A 23067-nucleotide genomic window follows, 5' to 3' on the forward strand; every position below is an offset into this window, starting at 1 on the left:
GTTGGCCCGTGAGAGCATCGGCACCGTGGATCGCACCTAATAAGAATCGAATCCGTACGAGGCCAGGAAGCTGAGGCGAACGCACGGTTCGGGTACTTTTAAAGCGGTGCAAAACGATGCTACAGCGAATCCTACGACTGTCAGCCAAGTTAACCTATCGACAGATAGAGTTTCACCAGGGACGGAATCGCCTCGCGGCGACCGCTAGGTTGACATTAAACCGTGGATATTTATTATTACGCGTTTTCCTTCCCCCGGGGGAAGGAAAACGCAGATACGCGCGAAACGTTTCGAGATCGTTTATTCGAGAAATTGTTACATAAAACATGAGCCACGGAATCGAATTCTCTCTGCTTAGCATTTCCAAGCAAATACAAATAGCCCGCGGAGAACTGACCCGTCACACGCAGAAACCTTAGGTAATGTTAAGAATCACTGTTGACAAAACGTTCTCGAAATTCTCGGAATATTTGTACATGTGTACCCAGCGTTGCGTTGATAAGAACAAACAGCGAATGTCCGGTGCTTAATAGTCAATTTGGAAATTTAAAAAATGAATTGAAAGTATCGAAGAATTCTGGCTATTAGCAATCTTCGTAAATAATTGCTGCCTTCTTCCGATACCATCAGACCCCACTGAGCGCGACGGTTGTTGCTGTTTCGAATCGCTACCGAGTAAACCACGATCGAAGAAAAAGATTAATGATTGCCGCGATTTCTCGTGAATTTATCGTTAAGGGAGCAATTCCCCCGGCAAATTTGGACGCCATTAACGATATTAAGAGTGCTTGCCCTTCGCCTGGCCGAGCTTCCGGTTTAATAGCCCTTTCAGAGGCTCTACCGCGTCGAATTCATCATCGAGATAAACATCGGTTTTTCAGCGGATAATGTTTCACGTTCGGGAGGATACTGTCGACCGATCGTTAATTATCGTCCACGATGCACGTCCCGAACTTTTCTATCGCTGCTTTTAATGACCGTCGTTAGAGATGAACGGCTAAGTTTTACGAGGAGCATCGGGTGGCAGATTGAAAGCGGCTGCTGACCAGGTGCCGGTTCCTACCAGGCGACAGCAATCTGCGCCATCTGCCAAATCAGTCCCCCTCGGGCTGCTCTAAATTTTACTGGAAATTATTTCGACTGACCCACGTGCACCGACGTAAACGACTCTTCATTAAACCCTTTGCTATAATTACACTCGGAACGGGGACGAGAAAAAGAAGTTCCTTCAACGAGAAACTTAGAAGCTTCGAACAGATGAGACGAACTTGGGGAGGGAAATTTAACCCTTTCCGCTTGACTTACGGGGAAAAGACCCCATCTAATTTCGTGGAATATTGGGTATAGACAAGTTTAGTATTCGAAGCGAAAAATCTTCAAAGACGCTAGTTTTCCGGTCAAGAATGCACCCTAAAGGATGCTGAAAGGCCACGGTGATCGTCGTATGGCGTGTGGCCGGGCATTAACATATAATGGTCATCGTCATTCTTCTGACCGTCGCGTAGGGCTCGGTTTTAATCATTCTCGGTCGCCCTGTCACGTAATCCCCTTTAGAAACGATTGTCGGGCAAAGATTACCGGGCATTAATTTGAAAAATATAGCTGCCTCCTCCGAGACGAGGCGTGAACTTATTAGCCAAAAACACGAACTATTACACCAGACGTTCAAACAAAGTTTTCAACTTCGAATTTATATCAGGAGCCGAGGAAACTTGGAACGAGGCTATCACTGAGCCATGCGATACCGAACTACCGATTCGAATTCCCAATTTCATTGGCTAACCTTTCGCAGGAACTCTGTCGCTCGAATTATTCGGATAACTTAAGGTCCACCGTTAATTCCTTGACTGGAACTCGAGTTCCATTTGCCAATGAGCGTAAGTAAGAAAGGAACCGGTGGAACCTCCAATTAGGATGGTGGTAACGAGTTTAATTAAAACGACGGATACGAACAGGACACGGAAGTTGGGAAGGACAGTTCGTTGGATTGTTTTCGATGGAAATCCGAGACATAAAAGAGACATACCAGCCGTAGGGAAGAGATTGAGAGTCGAATGATTCGTTGATCACCGAGACGAAAATCTGTTTAGCTTCTCGCGCTGGGGTGCCAGAAGCTCGTGCTGCAGCATCAATTTCCCCAGTCACTCGGAGGATGTAATTTACGGTACTAATGTATACAAATTTTGGAACATTTTCAACGGTACGAAATAACTGTTCGGACCTGTCTACTTATCTCAATCCTTCGAGCAAATAGAATTCACGGAATGAACTCCATTTATGGTTTTGATAGGGTTCAAGAAACTTCAGTTCAACCGTCTAATTTCAATTAGAATATCCGTAGTTAAATGCAGCAAAGGTTCGCGCAGGTGATTATATTCAGAGACGAGATGTTACGAAAGTTTTCGAGTCCGCAGCTGGCAGCGATAATTTCGCCTACACGGTAATCAGGTTGGAACCGATGATCGATGAGCCTGCCCGGCTAATTGAGAACGAAATTCCCCACGAAATAACTCGACCGGTGATACACGCGATATTTGGTACATGGTGTCTCGGGGAAGAAGAAAAAGGAGAGACGAGAAGAAGAGGGTAGCCCCATAAATATGTACTCGCGGGCTGGACAGTACGAGGCGGGCATAACCGATGACAGATTGACAACACGGGTTATACAAAGAGCACGAGGGAAATAATTCGTCGTCTCGACAACTTCACGGCCCTTAACTTACTCTCCGCGACGTTACAGTACATCTATCGGCGACTTAACGCGCCCCGTCAAGGAAATCCAGTGTGCGGTGCGCGAGCTCGGGAAATTTAAACGCGTCGTTCCGCTCGACGCGAGTCTCGCCTCGACTCGCATAGCTTTGTTATCGTCTCGAATGCATCCAAGCTTTTTCGCGCGTAAACAAGCCACCCTCGAAAGTTGATTAACCCACATGCCGCGAGACTTAACGTTCCCTTGCAACCACGAATAAAATCGCCTCGATAAATAAACCGTATTAGATGCGGTCGAAGTTAAGCGTCTCGTTAGTTAAGCGTCTGAGAGAACGATTCAATTACTCGAACCGTTTTCCAGCCAACGCGTTATTAATCAATGGTTTCGAGGGTGTAGGCTGATATCGGTCAATCTTGAGAACCTCGAGAGACCAGCACGAGGTCTATCTCCCATTCACGTTATACCTATTCAGGTATATCGTGATCTAATGCCTCGTAGACGACCTAATTACAATCCGACCGCGAGCCAGCACATTTCATGCTGACACGTAATATTCCTGGTGAATCGACTTATCATTCCTGGCTATCGTCCGATCTCTGATCGGTATCATCAATTTCGTCCATTTGCATAAAACAAGAACTCGCGTGATGCAAGCAAAAAGATGGAATAATATTTTCTAACCAAAAGGAAGAACTGAAAAATAAAGATATTCTACATCTTACGACACCGGTTGATTAACAAACTAACCGCGAATAACGTATTTCACCTCCACTTACAGATGCAAATGAATCGATCGAACCGACTGTTAACCCCGTGAAAAGAATAAAGAGAAGGTAAAGAACTGAAAGGACAATTGAACGATGTCTCAACGTCGACGATCGCTGGCAGAAAGAGTTCTAAAGCTGGCGTACACGGGGAACGTCCGCGAAAACCAAAGTTCCACGCGAAAGAAGGGTAAAAAGAAGGGGAGCAGGAAACGTGGTAAAGGATATCGAAGCGACGCGACCGCGACGGTACGAAGGAAGGCAGGAGGACTTAATCCGGGACGCGTGTCGGCGAACCATTTGTTCGAGGGCAGAGGAACGAGCGGCGCTAAGAAATCGCCTCGTTGACACTTCACGGGCGATAGGTGACGTTAAGAAGAGAAATCACGCGGATCACGAGCAAAGAGGAAGAGGAGCCGAGAAGAGAGGAGAGTAGAGGTCCAGGATAGACTGTATCGACAAGGTACCCTACCGCGTCGTCGACACGGATCGAGCGCTGTAAATGGTAAAGACACAAACATCCAGACAGCCTTATGGTACAGCGTACATCGACGCGAATGGATGCCTTTGCTCGATTAACAGAGAATTGTATCGAAACTTAAGAGGACTAAAGCTTGGGACATTAAAATATAAAAATTTGAAAACTTGAAATACTAAAAGTTAAACTACGCTTCGCGTGCTAAAATAAGTACCATAGGGACCAGTGTGTTTTACTCTTTGCAAGGGATCGTTGCACACGATTGTACCTGTGTACACACGGTGTGTGCACAGATAGGCCGAAAGTGGTCATGGGAAAGGTATCGGTGCGTTAAGGCCAAGACTGGATTCCGCGGGGCGAGGCCGGCTCGTTGGCGGGTAGGAGTGTACAAGGTCTTCGATACCTCGTAAATTACCACTCGGGGGCCCCCTTTGCCGTCCAACTTCTCGGCTCAACTAATGTTAAGCTGCCTACGTTTTCGTCCTCGTCGAGGAAACACACTCGCATCGGGTCCGAGTTCGACTCCGTCGAAAAACGCCGTTTCGACGACGCGTTCTATTTTAAACTTTTCTTTTCTTTTTTTTTTTTCCTTTGGGAAAGAGGGAGGGTAGGTAGAGCTTGTTTCGCCAAATGAGCCAGGATCGTTCGACCCGTCCAGCCGATCGTTTATTTCCAGACTTCGGTAACACCGGTCGAATCGATCGAAGATCGAAGGCGAAAGCTCATTAAACCGCACCGTGGGATTCTATGCGCTTCTCCATATTCTTCGTTCGTAAATTTTTCTTCGGTCTGCCGAACATTATATTGGGAAACGCACCTGTGAACCAGCCTCGCTGACCATCAACGCGAGCCGCGATCCTTAACTCGAACCTTGATTTCGATCTCGACTACGGATAATCTTTCCGGCTTAAACGACTGAGATTCTTTGGAAAGTTCCAAACTACCCTTCGTTTACGGTCCATTTTCCCATTCAAAATGAAAACACTAACACTCAAGTTTATCTATTTTTTTCTAAAACATCGACTAGAAAGGATATCTCTTTATCTTGCAAATAATCGCGGATAAATGACAGAAAATACCACGCTAAATGCGCTCGTTCGTATTCGAAAATCACCAGAAATTCTCTCGCGACTAAACAATCGATGCATCTCCGGCACACGTTGTACCATTCTGTTTTTACGCTGACAGAGCAGCATTCTTTTCGACTCGATGTGTTTGTCTCGACCGGTACAACACGATCTCGTCGGGAACCATTTGGTAGTAAAATTCAGGAATGTATACCGAACCGTAGTCGTCATCGTGTCGCTCGACGATCTCGTCTTCCTTTTCGATCGGTCGTATAGCAAAGAGTTATCGAGCTTTGTTCGCGACACGGAGGACTGGGCGCGTCCTCGGTGTTTTCGGTCATTCATTGGTTAGAACGAAAAAACGTAGGCAGCACGATATTATACGCGTATATACACGGGTACGGTACACGTACCATCGAGCCGGATGATACCTATATACGTAGCCGGAACGAACGGGCCATTTACGATGTATCGAAGTCTTCTACACCGTTCGTTGACTCGGGTCGTCGCATTCCATGCCATTCGTATGTCGCTACCAAAATTATATTCTCGTAAAGTCCGCGATCCATGTCTTCTACAACGACACCCTCGTCGTTCGTTCTGAATGAACGCCTTCTAGAACATCCGCTGCTTTTTTCAGAAAACTTCTCGTTTAACGTGTTTTCAAAGCCACGATGCTTGGTTATGGTTTATACGAAACTACGCTTTTCTTGATTTTCACGAAAAAATTCGAGCGTTCGAAAGTTTCATCGCGAATCAAACGAAAGCAAAGAAATAGTAGGGAGAAAAACATGATCAACGACAATCGAAGCGTACGAAGTAACGATGGGTAATACAGTATCGATATTTTTCAGTTCAAATATAGATTCTAAATAATCTTTGTAATGGATGCACGTCCAAAAAAATTAAAATATTAAGTATAATAATATGTTTATCATATATAAAACAAATATTTGAATAAATAGTCTATTTCCTACTAAACTTCACTTCTAATTTAATTGTACGTATTGATATCAATAAAATCAATACTTTATTCCCAATTGATGTATATCGATACTTTGGTTATCGATACATATCGATGCAATTCAGAAATATACCCATCGCTAGTACAAAGTATCTGATGGAATATTTCGGGCTAAAACGTTTTTTGGTCAGTGGTTATTAACCCTTCGGGCGGGTATCCGTTTGAAACCGAGAAGGAACCGATGGTCCGTAAAAATGAAGAAGGACCGCGAAGAGATTCGAGGCTCGATGGAGAACCGATTACATCGAGGATCCACCGTTGGGCCTTACCATTTCAGACGATGGGATTCACTGGACGGCCTATTGTTGTGCTTAATTTAGCGTTAAATTGTTTACATTTCATTAATCGCCGGGAAGAACCTGCGGCCGTACCATCGTCATGATCATCGATGCACGTCAGTCATGGACCGTGGGCACCGCTTTAATTTCGAATTGACCACCATGCCCGCGTACCATGGCCAACGTAAAGAACGGAACCTCTCGATGCGTCTCTTGTTTCAACGTCCGTTTGAAGGAGCACTCTCGGTCGAGTCACTCTCTCGCGCGGTTCACTCGATTGGTCCCTGTCCCGTTTCGCTCGTTCGACACCGGAGCAATATTGGAACTCGAGCTCGACTCGACCGGTTCGTTCGTTTACTGTCAATCGAGTGTACTTTGCAGTAGCGACACACGCGACCGTAGCATATTCCACCGGGTTACGGTCTATCGATACGCGCCATCCACCAACGTCCACCATCGAGTATCTATTAACGCTACGTTTACCGTTCCACGTTTACAGGGAACACGAGCTTTTCTACGCGATTCGTCAGTTTCGAATTCTCGCGGTTGAAACGATCCAGGGCTTCCGGGTGTGCACCTTATTCGCAGAAATTGCAGGCAACTTCGTTGAATGACCGACGAGACCTCAGGGGTTAATATTTAAAAATCGTACTACTAGTATCAATAATATTGATATTGATTCGCTGCCACCGTCAAAGCATCGTCGATGCGTTTGATAATATTCAAGAGAATAATAATTTCCAGTGAAGTTCCCTCGTTTAATGTAAATACTCGGAGCGGATGATTAGGAGAGACTAAGGACGAGCACCGTTAACTCGGACTCGTTGAGAGTTGGGAACAGAGAATCCTCGGACATTGTAAAATATGAAATCGCTTGATTATCTATAGTCATATTTCTCGCCGCCTTTGCTTTTGTTTAACGCATTAGTTGGCTCGAGCTACACGGCTACACGCTATGATCATAGTATAATTTCACATAATGAGAACTCTGGTAACCGAGATCGGTTAAAGGATATACCGACTATCTACACGGAATCTTGTGCTATCGACTTTCAATAAGGTTGATAAAGTCAACTGCACGGACACCCGAGTGCGAGACTATCCGACGCCTGTAAAGGAGATGCAACCCGCGAATAATTCACCCGTTATCTATACCATCTACTGGTTGGTTAAGCAATTTCTCGAGAACGTCGATATAATGCCGTACACAGCTATCCAATGAACGGGGATGTTCAACGAATCGCGTATTCTCTATGAAATTAGAATGTTTTCGCGTGCTAAGCCGCGTCTCAATGAGTAACGCGTACGGTCAATAATAATTACGGCCAATTTACGTATCGTTATAAGTAAAATTATTCTCATGGCGAAAGCATCAGCTTATTTAGCGAAGCAAAACATTGGTTTATATAAGATATGGTCAAACAACTTACCTGTTAGATGACTGCCGGTGAACTCGAAGTCGTCGTCCTGGTCCCAATGTTTCAGGCTCAAATTCGACAGCGACGTCGCGTTGGCGAATTCCAAATTCGCAAAGTGCCAATCCAATATCTGACGATCCTTGGAGGAGAGATACACGTCGCTGTAAATAATACATAACAATTTTGTTTGTTATGTATTGGTACACAATATTATGAAATGTATTATATGGAAATTACCTGGGAGGAGCAGCCTCCAGCTCTTGTAATTTTGCTTCAATTTCCTTTTGCTGCTCCGCAAGTTGATCCCATTCCTAATACAAAGCGGTTAAGTAGAATATAATACATAATTACACCGCCTAAATAAGGATACCCTATTAAAATCGTACCTTACACGCATTATGAAGATCACGTAATTTCGAACGTAAAACAAATTCCTGAGTTATATCTCGAGTTTGTAATTTACTTTCGGTCATTTCTTTATACTGTTTATTTAATTCGACCAAACGATCCATAATCGCTATCATCTGTAATATGAAAACTTCAGTTAGATCTTAATCATAATAATTTTCTGAAAATTTCATGACATCGTTATAAATATGTTTACCCTATGTTGATTGGTGATAAGTCGACCTTGAAGCGATAAAACAGAACGCAAGTGAGCAACTTGACGTTGCTTGACACCTTGTTCTTGAAGACGTATCACCCATTCCAGTGCCTGACCCAAGGAAACCGGTCGCGTGTTACCACCTTGTCCTGAACCAGCACTACCCACGTAATTAAAATCTAATTGGTGAGAAAGGTACGACGTTGCTTCTAATAACCGGTTAAATTCTCTTTCTACCATTTCATCTTTATCTTTCGGAACCTACGCGTGATAAAAGTATTAAAACTTCATGAGTAATTTTTTAAAACATTTAATCGTTACATTCATAAGAAAGATAATTATATTAACCGTTTGACCGTCGCTTTCATACAACGGACACTTTTGTCGAATTTTGTGAAGTTCCATATTAATTTGTTTACTAAGAGTTGTTACAGGATTTCCACCTAACCCTGTAACTACCATAGCACCAAGGTCGGCTATGTACGACGATTTGCGAAACGTTGCAATACGACCACCAACACGATCCTGCGAAGCAAAAATATGTTTAAGTATTCATATATATATTTTATATGTCCAAGGAAAAATTAAAAGCGATAATTACCCTTGCTTCAAGTACAATCACTTCTAAACCAAACTGTTGCATTTGTTGAGCCGCAGCTAAACCAGCAATGCCTGCTCCAATTACTATCACTTTACCTAACTTTTTAGTAGGTAATGGCTGGAATGAAAGATCGATAGTTTACAGAGTGTAAAAAAATACAATATAAAAGTGATTCATTATTAAAAATTCGTTACCTTAAGACGTTTAAACACGCCGAAATTGATAAAACCGTGCCTTTCTAAAAATGCATGAATTCGACGTGTCAATACAGGATCACTATTATAAGGAGGTTCTATTGCTGGCAAGGCATTTTCAATTATTAACTGTTGTTTGGGATTTTCAAGCCACAATTGCAACTAAAATAAAAATACCCATAAGTGAGAGCCAAAAGAATCATTATGCATACATGTTTAAAATTAAATATTATACAAGTCTGTTTCTAATGTGGAGAAAAACTTTCTGAGTTTGTGGTGGGCCACCAGAAACATCAGGGAAACAGGCTGCTTCCGTAGAAGTTAACTTATCAAATGGAAGACGGCTTTGAAATGCTGCACCTTCTAATCCGTTAAGTAATTCTTTCACTATAATCCCAATAAATACACATTATGATTTATTTCTTCAAAGAAGTATAATCATAGTTTAATAGAACATATATTTACCATGGGGATCTTCATGATCACTATCTTGATCATCTTCATCTTTCACTTCAAGTTTAGGTGCTGATGACGTAGGGACAGATGGAGGTACAGGAGTATCAGATTCCTTCTTCACTTCAGGTACAACCTTTTTCTCTGGCGTTACAAGCCCAGGTTTAGATTTTTCTGATGTATCTGAAGCATTTTCATCTTCTAATTGATTATACTTTTCCTCCATTTCCCTGTACTCCACCTATGTTCAAACATAAATATGTTGATACCAAGAAGTCACAATATATTAAAAATATTCCCAATCGTAAATCTTTATTGAACAGTATTGTTGAAGATACAGAAATTCACTATGAAGTATAGGTGAACAAATTTAACACCTGTTTATGAATTAAAAGTCGTATAAAACAACTTCATATTGAAGTATACATGAAAACATGTTTAATTACAATACAAAAAAAAGGAATTCACAAATGATAATAAATACAAATGAATAGAAAATGATATCTCTAACCAAAACATAACCTAATCTATATATTTACATGCACAAACATATACAAAATTGGGTGTAAAGGATGTTGCATTATTTTATAACATTTTGTCGAAAAACATTTAAAATCAAACACCTGCAAAATAAATATTACAAACCTATCGTGTGGGTCAATTATAATAACAATGCTTCATTTAATTATAACCTTGTTAACAAGCAATATTAAGTGTAGTCAAGGAAAACAACAATACAAACCTTCGCCCTTTTTCTTCGACTCATGTTGATGCTAGTTGTTAGTTTTTCTATGAAATGTTATCGCAACTAGTCAGAATCACACAGGTTTGTTTTGACTCTTCAAACCGGCGGCACATACAATTATGAGATCCAGAGACTACGGATAACGTAGAATACTACGGTCGACCGGAGCACCGTTTGTCGCTGACATCTGTATCAAATAACGTTCACTCTTCACCGACTATGATGAATCACTGTAAAATGTTTCAAGATTTATTTTGTACAGAAATTACGTATACATTTGATTTTTCTGATGTGAATGAGCTCGTAGAATGCTTTACAACACTAATGAAATTGAAAAAAAATGTACTGATTTTAAAACACTGTCAGTCCTAAGCGCTTTAAGAAAGATATTGTCAGATGGCACTACCAGATTGCTCTGGCAGTGCTGTTTTTAAATGGCACATTGAGTTTAACAGTATAACAATGTTGATACAATGCCGGTTCCAAATGACGCACTAGATTATAAATACATATTGTAAATACTAATGCGTAAAATTGAATGTTGAAATAATTACATAGTGTTTTTATATTCTCTCCACGTAATTACGAGATTATCGTGTCATTTGTATTACAGCAACCATAAAACTTCTATAACATTTTTAATATATTCTCAACAATCGAGAAATGACAATCCCTGTATGATTCAAATGATGTATACCTTGTTTTTTTAACTACGTTTGTTTGTAAGTGTGTTATATTATGCTTTTTATTTTCAGACTTTCAACATAATAAGATCTATTGTGTTTTCAAACACAAAGAATCAAACCAAATCTCTGTTTTATTGGATTAATGTCATGTTCAATAGGTATTACAATAAGGGGATGTTATAAGATTTTTAATGCGTAGAATGAATAATTATTAATATAAGAAGTTTCTTTTTTAAGAGTTGATGAGGACCGTGTAAATGAGGTTGGTCCTGATCGTGCATGTGCAGAATGGCTTTTGAAAAATGGGGCATATGTTAGATGGAAAGGTGTTTCTGAGCTATTAACAGATTATAATAAATTACCAGTTATTGGACAACAATATTATGTTGAGGGTATTGATGCTAATGATGCTGGAATATGCGATATAGGATTTGAACATTTCAGTCAGTGTTATAAAAATATATTTATGAAATGAAGTTAAATGTAACCATAATTATTCATTCAAATCTTTAATGCAGAGGGATGTAAACATGTAAATGACATAAAACTTGAAAGCTGTAAATATGTTGATAATAGTGCTTTACCATACTTATCACTTATCAAAGGTTCATTAAAACATTTGGAGCTTATAAACTGTAAAAGTATTGATGATGAAGGTCTACTAAGTTTAAAAGTATTAAAGTATGTGATACACATATACATTACTAAAATATAATTATTGAAACAATAATTTGATTTTCTTTGTTTTGGTCAACAGAAATTTAGAAAAATTAAAAATTCGAGGATTAATATATGTGAAGAAGAAAGATTCCGTTTATAAAGAACTCACCGAAGCTTTACCCAATTGTGAAATTGACTATCAATAAACGTACTTTATATTTTAATATAAGTTATAAAGCTTGTGTGAAACATTGTGAAAAGATATATGATAATAAAGTATAAATTATGAAGTAAAATTAATGTATATGGTTTATAATTAATGATATAAATAAAATCGAAAGAATTCAACTTACCGGAAGCACTTCCTGGAAATGAAGATTTACAGTCTTCCCGCCAAAGCTAAGGCGTCACTGAGCTGCGCGAATGAGGTGTGTTGGCTGCCATCTTTGAAGTGTCGAAGTTTGAAATAGTTCTGAAAGTATTGTGGTTTCAAACGTAACAGTTTTAACAGTGCATTATTGTATTTTTCTTTTATTTTTAACGAAGTTTGGTATCATGCCGCAACAAATGAATGTTTTACGCTGTTATTCGTGTAAAATGTATCAGGTAATTCTTGAATAGTTCATATTACGGTTAAAATGAAGATTGTATGGTATAACTTCACATGCTTTATTTGACATTTTACAGGTCCACCTGATTAAACAAGCAAAGAAATGGCAATGCAAAGTATGTAATCACAAGCAAATTTTGAGACAGGTAAGTCTATTATTATTTTCATAATTGAAAAACTACATTTCAAACTTACATTATTGTCTGATGCAAAAGTCTTGATACAATCAAATGGGGTAATAGATATACAAGGTAGTAGTAGAAAATTACAATTTTTAGGTTTTCTTTAGAGGTTCAGGGAAAGATTGTCGTATATGTGTTCAAAAATTGAACATGATGAAAGAACATGGGAATGAAACAAATGAATTTTTTTACGGGGATAACAATATAAATGATAATAATTCTGCTGGCTGTTCTAATCAGTCAAATTCTGGGGGAATTGAAAATAAGTGGGCAAAGTATTTAGAAACACCAGAAGATACTGAATGCAAAACGTCTAAATTTGTAAATAGCGAAAGTAATAGTAATGAAAACAATGATGAATCTATGTACTCACATAATGATGATACAACATATGAATGCTCACAAAATGATTATGTGAATACAAGCAGTAATTACTATTATGAAAGTCAGTCTGAGCAAGATCATTGTGATGATAAACATGAATCTCCTCAAATTAAAAAGACTGAAACATTTGATGATACGAATAGCTCTGCTGGCGATAGCCAAATTTACAACAAAAGTGTCACTGATACCAAATATGCAAAAAACATTTTTGATGACAATGAGGATTTCGATGTTACTATTGATTTTTGAATTCATTATATAAAAGAGTTATTGGAAACATAGTTCCATTGTTCTGTTGAAGAAAGTTAATTAATCTAATAGAGTAAGGTTTGGATCAAATAAATGAAATGTTAACTATCACTTGGACAGTATTTATTTATTTATTTATTTATTTCACATGATTTAAATACATGGCTTCAGTTTCAAAATCTTGAAGATGTTCTCAGGGCACTATCTGAGAACCTAGTACATAACACAGACATATAATCGTAAAAAAATAAAATGCTAATGGAGACAAGTTACTTAGCTACATAGCTTGCATAGAAGCATATTAAATTCAGTACTTAAACTATATATAATTCATTGTAGGAAAGACTGAATATTATATAAAGTTGTCTTTATACTCAACAAAGCATATCCATAATTTTCAATAAATTCATTTTCATATTTTATTTATAACAGCCTATGCATCCATCAGCATTTCATTTTTTGTAGCAGGGACTGTTAGTTATAGCGATCACAAAAGTTTTCATACTGCTTCTAGTAAGACAGGAGATTTGCGCAGGATAAATGATGCCAATGATTTTGTCAGTTTCATTGAAACTTATGCAGTCTTAGCATCGCATGCTTTCAGATAACCGCTAGAATTACTTTCATCCTGTCTGTACAGTCGAGTTCATACAGGCCAATAAAGATTGGCTACAATGATTGTAAAGTATTTCGTGGCAGAGGCAATTTATTCTGCATTGTTACTGCTCGAAGACAATAGGAAAAATCAAACGGATGGCAGTTTCAGTAGAATAAACGTTATACGAACGTGTGAGTGTATAAGAAATACCCACGAGAAATGGCGAAAGGCTTTTGGCAGGACCGTTTTACTATTGTGTTCGTTCTTTCGTTGTGCGTTTCAGTCCATAGATTCAAGAATAAAAATTTCAACTGTTCTAATGCGACATGAGATGAACTCTTAGTTTCTTCTCATCTTCCCTTAGACATTCTATTGTCTAGAAAGCTACTGGTATCGATTAATCACTTCGCGATGAATTATCGTGTGATTAATTTTTCAATATAATCAAAATTTTTAAAATTGCTCTAAATCTCGTTAGGCAAGTTATCGTAGTTGACGAGTTAATCGCGTTTCTTGTATAAAGACCTAAAGAGACGTGGGATGAATAAATTATTATAAAAAATATCTGCTATTAAGTAAAAAAATGGATCCTCGTTTAGATCGCTGTTCCGATTGTTTTCTCGTTCAATAGCATTGGAAAATATACACGGTAAATCCCTCGAGCTGCGACAGTCTAACGAAATCAGAACGTCATCAATGAAATTATCACGTTTCCGTTCCCAATTAAATATCACTAAATAAATTACATTATTAAATGCATCGCGAAATTAATACACATCCAAGGCAATGCTTTCACGCATCCTTCGACGATTTGTTCAATGAAAAACGAACCATTATCAGTACTGGTGTCTGTGCCGCCGATAATTCACCGAGTCTTGTTGTTGATGCTGTCTCCAATTACTTTGCCAGCTTCTGCTTCTTCTGTTCCAAACGCTGTTCAATAAATAAAAACATATGAAACAAATATATTTGATACATCGGAAAAATACATTCTTTATTGTTGCTTCGACATGTGTATATCGTGTCACACTAGATCAGGCATGCACACGAATTTCACTGGATAGTCAAGCATTCAGAAGTTCTACTTACTTTTGCAACTTTTTTCGTCTCTTATTAGGGGGACTACCGAGTTCGCTTTCACGAATAATTTGTAACGTTGACGGTACAAAGATGTCTTCTATGAAAACGAATAAGTATATGAAAGAGAAATGATCAGACGAAAGAGGATTCGATGTTCTTCTACGTTATCTATGAAACCTACCGAAGGTGTTAGCGTATTTTCTCTTCGAAATGTATCTCTGATGTTGTTGCGGTTGCGGCAGAGCTTCTCTCGCGCTTCCTACTGTACAGTCCCTCGTACCCTTGCACCCTTTCAAATGTTCCAATTGATCGTGAAGGTAAGATCGTTCCGGGGCTGTTAACGACGATAATCTGTTCCATTGTTCGAACGGATCTAAATGGAAACAATGGGAATAACTTTCGTGATTGCGGAACTGATTCTCTTCCGAACAGGTAAGATTCAGGGAATACTTACCGATCCTCAGGTTATAATACGTGATCAAACCGGTAGTGAACTCGCAGTAAAGGAAATTGTGCGTCGCGTTAATGGTCCTTATGCAGGAGTACGTGTTATTGTTGGCGTTCATACAAAAACAGAATGGACCAGCGCTCCACAATGGGGCAGTCCGCCAATGGTCGTTGTCGTGCTCGAAACAGTTCATCTTTTCTGTCAGACACTCTTTCTCGAGCTTGGCTTTCTTCCTCAACTTTCTCTCCTTCTTCTTCAACCGTTCCTCTTTCAGTCTTCTTCTCTCTTCACGAGCGATCTCCTTCTCGTCCTTCTTCGAGTAGGAATCAGGCTCGCAGTAGCATTTGTGCCGAGCCTCTAGGGGGCTGTTCAGCATCGGTGGTAGCCGACGATTATTATTTGCTATATCAATTATATCTACACCGTGAAAGAAAGATCAATCAGATCCTATGTTTAGAATGAATTTCAAACTGCTTCGAATATTACCAACCTTGTCTGCTCTTCCTGTCCGGGGACTCCAAGATGGTCACGTCTATTCTGGAGGGTCCAAGATTTGGGCTCGTTCGATTCTTCTGCACCTTTGGAAACTTCCTCGAAGGAGTAACTGGTGTGGTGGTCGGTGTCGTGGCAACAATCGTAGGGGTGAACGTATTTCTGGAACGGGTTCCGGTGGTTCTAGAGACCGCAGGAGTGGTCTTCTGCGACTTCGTCCATTCGCCTAGACTGGACGTCTCCGTCGTCGATGGCGCCGTTTGCGGGTCCGTTTCCATCATGGTTTCTTTCGTGGACTCGTCCGTGGTTCCGACGGTACTCGAAGTCTCTCTTTGAAGAGTCTCCTTCGTCAGGGTGGTGGGAAGGGTGGTGTACCCGGTTGACTGGTACTGTTGTTTCTGACTTGTTGCTGCGCTTTGAGTAGTCGCAGTCGTCTCAACGATCTCGCTGATGTTCACGCCAGCCTGCACCTCGTCGTGCACGCTGTTCGTGAACAGTGTATTATTTTTGCGATGGTGATGAACCTTCCTGCGTCTCTGAGGCCTATCGTCCTCGACTTCCGTTCGATTGTTGGCGGTATCTTTTATCTTCTGACGTCGAGACGCCTTCTTCGGTTTGGCCGTGGTCGATAAGGTCGTGGTCGTTGTTTCGGTCGTGGTGATCGTATCCGGGTCGTCGGTGTTTTCTGCAATCGTAACAGTGAACCTGAGCTTCTCCGTAGTACCCGTGGACGTAGTTTTGTCTTCCGTGACTTGGTCCTGCTTCCACGTGGAACGGACAGTTGTAACGGTCGGATTAACAGTGCTGGCGTGATCGTGTTTCTTGTGATGACGGTTCGCGTGATTCTTCGAAGCGTGATGATGCGATTTATGAGGCTCTTGAGTACTCCTCGAACCTTCCTCCGTGTCCCGGCCGACGTGCGGCCGCTTGGTCATCAGATGACGACGTATGTCCTGGAAGAGATACGGATTATGCTGGTAACACTAGATACAGAAATTACAATCAACTCACTTTCAATGTTTCCAGTTGCATCCTCATTTCTCTTATCTGTTGCTCGATTTCTCGTCTCGAGATGCGCCATTCGTTCGGGTCCTGATAAACGGTCTCCGAACAGTTCACTCCACCCTGAGGTAGCACCGAACATTTCGCTGGCAGTGTCTTCCTCGTCTCCGAGTGGCGAATTTGGGTAGCCTAAACATAGCAATAGAAACTGAATAGAAATATTTCTCAGTATTTTTGGAGTTAATACCTTCAGGTCATCCAGTTCTTCCTCTATGCTCTCCATAATTTTCGTAACATGATCAACGGTATCTTTCTTTATAGCACTCCTTCGTATCCTCCTGTGTCTCTTCACCACGTCCTCCACGTTCAGCCGACCTTTCACCACCTTATCCAAGCTGGGATCAAAGTCGTCGATCGAATATTCGGACTCGTTCAAATTATCGAACTCGAGCGTGTCGTCGCGTGATGTTCGATTATTAAACCTATTCCTGAAAGCACATCCATCATCGTGGAACCCTGTGTGACTTTAGCTTCGAACAGTATTAACCATGACTTTCTAATCATTGATACCTGGAATATAGACTCGTGTACTCTCTCCTCACGTCGTCCGTAAGTTTGTTCAGTTCCTGGAAGAACTGCTGATCGTCTTCCTCGTCGATGGCTCGCCGGTCACGGTCACCGTCATTATAGTCATCATCCTGGTGGCCGGTATCGCGACCAACATCTTCCGGGGCGTCTCGCTTGCCTGAGAAAAATCGTGATCGTGGCGATGAATTACAAATCTCATCGTCGCGTTCCCATTAAGCGAGATCAGTGATTACGGTGCAGCGTACCACGTCTAGCGAAGTATCTAGCCATATCTGTGTACACATCTGCGGGCCTCCTGTCCCTGCCGAAGCCGTATCGATGTCCCTCGTAGTCGTTCGATTCCAACCTGGTGTACACGACTCCGTTCGGCGTGAAGCAGGCGCATTTCTTCGAGATTCTTAACGGAGGCGCGGCGTACTTGCACTTGTGTCTTCGCCATCGATGCCCGTCCCTCTCGCAACGCCATTTCTGACCCGGCACACAGTTCGCTTGGGCCTCTGGCCGCGAACACTCGATCGCCAATCGCTCATGCTTCGCGGAATAGGTCGAATGCACCGGATGCACTCTGTTGTCCAGATGCGGATCAACGTCTGAAAGAGAATTCATTATGTGCGATCGGGACTTCTAGAGCCAATAATAAGAGAAATCGTGGCAATAGGCAGGTGTAGAGTGGAACAGACTTGAAATATCACCATCTCTAGGTCCAATAATAAGAGAAATCGTGAAACAGACTACTCGAATGCAAAAGTCCTGGGTCCAATTTCCGGTAACACAGACTCTATTTCTTATGAATTCCTCTAATTATCTGATGGTCATTTTTGCAGTCGTTTATTCCTTTGTATTCGTTCCCTAAGTCCGTGAAATCACCGACTTCATAACTATAATTCAAAATCGCGGGAACGAAAGCGACAGCAGGCTAACACGTGGCAATAAAATTGGATTAGAGATGCATAAATCTTCGAGTGAAAGCTTGACGAGATTTATGATCGAACCGGGGATTATTCGGACCCCTTTTCGAGAGTATAATCCAGACCGACCGAATAAGAAATAGTTTAAGTTAACCGCGAGTTTCGATTGCGACCGATTCCTACTGATGTTGGCGAAATTTCTCTGCTATCTTGCGATACAATGGTACTTGGGACTAATTAAAACTTTGCATCCGGAGAATTCTCCGCGGAAAAGTATATCGAAGCGTGCTCGCCGTAGCGTGTCAATTTTAATCGTCAAAGTATAATTTCTGTTTTTAAAATACCCTCGAACGAACCGTCCTCCCGCTATTATTCGAATTTCCAGGGGGTGGACGAAGCAGCTGCTTCCACTGGATCCCCTCGATCGACTACCGTAAATTCGTACTTAAAGCAATTTATTCGTTGAAGGATCGGACGATAATGCGAGATTACGGCACTCTCGCTGAGCTGCAATTTTATTGCCAACGAAAAGGTCAACGCAGCATCATCGCGAAGCGTTACGTGCTAGGAAATTGTATCTCAGCTGCAGAAAGGCGGTAATAAAAGGCGAAAATAAACGATCATTCTCCGCATGAAAGGGAGGAAGAAACTCTTACTCGATTCGTCGATGATCGAATCCTCGAAATCCTCGTCCTCGGAGATGTCTTGATCGCTGCCGGTGTCGTTCTCGAACATCCAATGCACCGTCTCGTGTTCGCTCTCCGTATCGGTCACGTTTTCCTCTTCCTCTTCCGGTGTCCCGTTCGAATGTTGCCTCGCGACCGTTTGATTCTGTTTCCTCGCTTCTCTCGCTTTCGATTCCGCGATCGATTCCGGCGTCTCGCGACGTCCCGATGATTCGATCAGGAAGGTGTCCGGCCACTTGAACTTCGATCTTCTGCCGTGTTTACTGGAAAGTTGATCGCTCGTTTCTTCTGTTCAACGCGCGACGCGTGTCCGCGTAGGGGAAAAAATTGGCAATGTACTCACTTTTGAAAAAGTTTCTTGAAAGAACGACCGTCCATCTGCGGTGGCGTCTCGACGCCGGCGATATCCAGGAAGGTCGGCGCCAAGTCGATGTTCAAAACTATGTCGTCTACTCTGCAACGTCATATAGATGCTTTATTGTAATCCAATATCTTAGCTCATCCCTCGAAGGGAGGGTGAATATTGCGTCAGCAGAATCGCTGCAACGTTCTAATTTTCTATGTTCGGTCAGACGACGGCGTGTCAACAATCGCGTTAAACAACCGGAGCGACCCTTCGTTATCTAAGAGAAATACTCATCGGAGCGAGGAAAACGGAAACGCTTTTTCCTGCAATGCGGTGTCGCGTTTTTTCCAGTGTTCCCGGCTTGCGACAGAAACGTGGCGCCGTTTATTAAATCCAGGAGGCCGCACGCGGAAACGGGCAAGCGCGGAGAGCATTAATCTAGCGGAGCGCTGTTTATAACAGGCATCCTTATGCTTCAATTTACACGCGAATGGTCGAGGATTCACGTTCGCACGGTAGTTTGGCAACACGAACCGGTGAATCTTTTTCATCGAGTTTTTTTCTCTCGATTGGCCACGTTCCTCCTGGCTAATTTATCGCTCTCGAAACTCCTTTTATCGACGAAAATTACAGCTTCCTCTTTGTACTCACCGGTTATTACGATGCCGATATTTAAAATGTTCTAATTGAATTCGTAATGTCGGTCATCGAATAACATGTTAACGAAACACGCGTTTGTCACGCCCTTTGTACTCGCCTAAGGGAAATTTATGGGAACAACGTTGATTGAATTCAAGCATGATGGAAAGCTAAATCGAGAGTGTAAGCTTCGAAAAGTCTAAACGAGCTGACACGCGGTCGCGTTGTAAATCTTCCTCCACTTGGTGAATCAATTTAACTAAATGTAGCTACCAGTCTACTCTGTCCGACATGATTTACATCTTCACGCCTCCTCTTCGCGCTTAACCGACTCGTGTGATCGTACGTTTATTTGTCTCCGTTCCCCGATATACGAACCGCGGTGCTTCTTCTGGACATGACGAATCCGAGAAATCCGTTCGCGGTTTGCAATACGAGGAATGAAAATAATAAATATTCGCTCACATGGTGCCAGGTTCGATGCCAGGCCCTCGGATGAGGAACGGTACCCTCACGTCGAATTCGAAGGGGAAACTCTTTCCTTTGATCAGACCGAATTGTCCCAAATGGTAACCGTGGTCGGACGTGTATATTATATACGTGTTGTCCAGCTCTCCCAGGTCTTTCAGTTCTTGGTAGATCTGTTAACAAGCCATAGGGACGTAAAAACGAGTCGTTTCGACGAAACGACGCTCGGATGTTCGCAATTTCTCTCGCTTTTTTTTTTGGCAGCTCCGTGGTAAATGGCTAAATTAATAAGTGTCCGCGGAAACGCCATTAAACGCATGAATCACACGTACCCTGTCCACTGCATCGTCGACGCTCTGCAGCGTCTGAAGTCTTTTGGTCATCAGAAGATCCGTGAACTGTTTGTGGATCGGTTGCATTTTTTGGGTCACCTGCAGGATCCATTGTTTATCTGGATTCGGCGCGTAGTCGTAGGCTGGGGTGCTAAAATAATAGAAAATATATTTAATAATTTTTATTCAAAGAATAAATTCTGATCGTGTTAGAGATTCACCAAATATTCGCTAAACGATCTCGTATAAAGTAAAGTGCAGAATTGTTCAAAACAGTCGAATAGTTTCCTCCCTTTTAGGGGTAAACTATCGACCCCAGTCCTCGAAGACTATTAGTTAGCCGATTAAGTAGCTCGGGTAGCTAGGATTTAGACGGACACGCACAGTATCCGTACGGAATCCGAGCCGGGTAGGCGAAATTGAATTAATCTCGAGTATCCAACGAGACACGGTAGTTCGATGCAACGAGAAGGTGAAACACGCTGGACCCTCGAGACACCGTATCCTCTCTTGCTTTCTCTTCCTCTTTCCACCCAACCTCTCCACCAATTACGCGAGATACGAAATTATGGGTAATTGGCCCTTCACCTTCCTCCGCGTCCTTCAGAAACGCTCGCCTCGAACGTGGAAGATCTTTGTTTTATTGGGAGACCTTCGTACGGGATGCAGGAACAGGTTTAACGCTTCATTGGTTTCGTAGAGGACCGAGATTCCGAAGGAAAAGCCAAATATGGGCTATTGAATCGCGATATCGACTCGAACTGTTTTCTTTCAATTGGAAAATTAACCTTCGGTCGTTTATGCTTTTGCTCGTTTACACTAGAGAGAGACTATGCACAGAAAGGTGAACGCATTCGATGAAGATAATCGTCCCGGCACGAAGGTGGGTCTCGGTGCATTACTGCAATTTAAACCGTGGTACTATGTCTATAGGTATGCCCCGTTTTCTATACAGTGGGTGATCAAATTATTAGAGCCACTCGCATAAATTGATGATTTTAAATAAAAATGATTAGTTCTTAAATTAAAACCGAGTTAAACAGAGTTTTTTTATGAAATTCTCTGGACCTCAACCCCATCGAAAATTTATGGGAACATTTACTATTAATAACGAATGTTAATTGATTGAACATCTGATAAAAATATAGGCCAGAACTAAAGCAATCAAAATGAATTGCTTAAAATGCATCGAAAGTACACCGAAAAGAATTGAGGCAGTAATTGCAGCGAAAGTAATTTACATGTGTAAATATAATCTTTTAAATAGTATTGTTTATTTTTATAAGTATTTTTTTGTATATTAATAGTGGAGAATACCTTAAAATTGTGGCTCTATTTCTACAGAAACACAAAAAACCCATTTTTCATACCATGGCTCTAATAATTTGATCACCCACTGTTCTGCGCGTGTATAGTAAATATGCTACTGCTACTAGCGTTAGCGTACCCTCTCATTTATTCACAAGACAAGATATTACAAAAGCATCACGAAAGATCTGTTCGGTAGCTGTTCGTGGCTCCTAGCTTCGAATTGATTCCAAGAAACGAAATTGAGATCTCAACGGGCAGATGCATGTCGGCGCTGCATGAAAACGAGCGGTTCGCGTGCACCGATCCTCGTACGCGACGTAATCTCGAAAAATACCCGTTTCTCTTCCACGTTTCATCAGCTAAGCTCGATTTTCGTGAGAAATCGTGCGGCCGCATGAAAACGCCACCTGCATCCGCGCCGGTCTCGGGTATCGAAGGAGATCGTTTGTTGGAAAAACAAACCAACGATTCTGTGGAAGAGAAGAGAAAAAGAGGGTGGAAAGCAGCGAGCGTGGAAAAACGCGAACCACCGAACGAAAACTGGTTGGATCTTAAAGAGGAACACGGTTCGCGTTAATTTCGTCGGTTAGCCTTTTCGTTTGCTCAGCTGCCGAAGGAAGGAAGGAAAAATGGGAGGGGGAGGCGTAAAGCAACCCGCCGCTTTATGCAAATTTAAAATAAAGCGCGCAATCTGACGGCAGCCCCGAACGAAGAATACTCGGCGCTCACTCCGCTCGCGTATTTCGTCTGGACTCCTTAATTGCGGCCTATTCTGCGTACACCGGCTCGCCACGGCCACTTAACTTTCCCGCGAGACACTCCACGATTATATTTGCACCCAGACACGTGCCCCCGCGCCGCCCGACTCCCGACGCCCGCCACATCTCTGAATCCGCTCGTTTGTCTCCGCGTGCATCCCTCGCGCGCATACCATTCGGAAACCGAGCTGTCTCTACTGCGCTACACCGCTAATCGACCGCTTCTGGTTAATTATAGAATAGTTAACGCCTTCTACGGTGAACAGAATTCGACCCGTTCGCTGTCACCGAGTTTGGCTCTTCG

General features: G+C 41.8%; 4 protein-coding genes across 9 annotated transcripts in view; 2 read left to right on the forward strand and 2 right to left on the reverse strand.

Annotated features, from left to right (window-relative positions):
- LOC114871968 (lysine-specific histone demethylase 1A) overlaps positions 1-10538 on the reverse strand; it is a 90450-nt gene extending 79912 nt beyond the window's left edge. The window contains exons 1-10 of one of the 2 annotated variants that reach the window (XM_029178628.2): positions 10334-10538; positions 9604-9832; positions 9374-9525; positions 9139-9300; positions 8945-9061; positions 8692-8868; positions 8344-8604; positions 8126-8263; positions 7977-8050; positions 7752-7900 (exon numbers count right to left, since the gene is read on the reverse strand). In XM_029178628.2, coding sequence (XP_029034461.1) covers positions 7752-7900; positions 7977-8050; positions 8126-8263; positions 8344-8604; positions 8692-8868; positions 8945-9061; positions 9139-9300; positions 9374-9525; positions 9604-9832; positions 10334-10357 — 1483 coding nt within the window. In that variant the 5' untranslated portion in view covers positions 10358-10538. The other variant, XM_029178630.2, reaches the window with a different exon arrangement.
- A 270-nt stretch (positions 10539-10808) lies between these two features.
- On the forward strand, positions 10809-11982 carry LOC114871969 (ATP synthase subunit s, mitochondrial). The gene is made up of 5 exons (XM_029178631.2): positions 10809-11011; positions 11092-11180; positions 11260-11465; positions 11541-11703; positions 11780-11982. Exons 1-5 carry the CDS (start codon positions 11000-11002, stop codon positions 11886-11888), a joined length of 579 nt encoding a protein of 192 aa, XP_029034464.2. The 5' UTR covers positions 10809-10999; the 3' UTR covers positions 11889-11982.
- Positions 11983-12024: 42 nt separating this feature from the next.
- LOC114871981 (MRN complex-interacting protein) lies at positions 12025-13218 on the forward strand. Its single transcript, XM_029178653.2, has 3 exons — positions 12025-12288; positions 12370-12438; positions 12571-13218. The coding sequence occupies exons 1-3, from the start codon at positions 12238-12240 to the stop codon at positions 13105-13107; spliced, it is 657 nt and encodes a 218-aa protein (XP_029034486.1). The 5' UTR covers positions 12025-12237; the 3' UTR covers positions 13108-13218.
- Positions 13214-23067, reverse strand: part of LOC114871976 (extracellular sulfatase SULF-1 homolog) — a 61564-nt gene continuing 51710 nt past the window's right edge. For 2 of the 5 annotated variants that reach the window (XM_029178641.2, XM_029178640.2), the window contains exons 5-17: positions 20695-20845; positions 20360-20535; positions 19253-19363; positions 18880-19172; positions 17561-17905; positions 17298-17472; positions 16975-17215; positions 16737-16916; positions 15724-16678; positions 15240-15650; positions 14967-15158; positions 14795-14882; positions 13214-14638 (exon numbers count right to left, since the gene is read on the reverse strand). In XM_029178641.2, the coding sequence (XP_029034474.2) occupies positions 14542-14638; positions 14795-14882; positions 14967-15158; positions 15240-15650; positions 15724-16678; positions 16737-16916; positions 16975-17215; positions 17298-17472; positions 17561-17905; positions 18880-19172; positions 19253-19363; positions 20360-20535; positions 20695-20845 (3415 nt within the window). In that variant the 3' untranslated portion in view covers positions 13214-14541. The remainder of the gene's footprint in view (positions 14639-14794; positions 14883-14966; positions 15159-15239; positions 15651-15723; positions 16679-16736; positions 16917-16974; positions 17216-17297; positions 17473-17560; positions 17906-18879; positions 19173-19252; positions 19364-20359; positions 20536-20694; positions 20846-23067) is intronic. The other 3 variants (XM_029178642.2, XM_029178645.2, XM_029178644.2) reach the window with 3 other exon arrangements.

This window comes from Osmia bicornis, chromosome 6 (assembly GCF_907164935.1).
Source record: "Osmia bicornis bicornis chromosome 6, iOsmBic2.1, whole genome shotgun sequence".
In the NCBI taxonomy this organism is placed as follows: domain Eukaryota; kingdom Metazoa; phylum Arthropoda; class Insecta; order Hymenoptera; family Megachilidae; genus Osmia; species Osmia bicornis.

Coding starts and splice junctions, on each gene's coding strand:
- LOC114871969 (XM_029178631.2), top strand. Junction 11,181..11,259: donor ATTAATGTCATGTTCAATAG/GTATTACAATAA, acceptor TTCTTTTTTAAG/AGTTGATGAGGACCGTGTAA. Junction 11,466..11,540: donor TATAGGATTTGAACATTTCA/GTCAGTGTTATA, acceptor TCTTTAATGCAG/AGGGATGTAAACATGTAAAT.
- LOC114871981 (XM_029178653.2), top strand. CDS start 12,238: ATGCCGCAACAAATGAATGTTTTACGCTGTTATTCGTGTAAAATGTAT. Junction 12,289..12,369: donor ATTCGTGTAAAATGTATCAG/GTAATTCTTGAA, acceptor GACATTTTACAG/GTCCACCTGATTAAACAAGC. Junction 12,439..12,570: donor ACAAGCAAATTTTGAGACAG/GTAAGTCTATTA, acceptor TACAATTTTTAG/GTTTTCTTTAGAGGTTCAGG.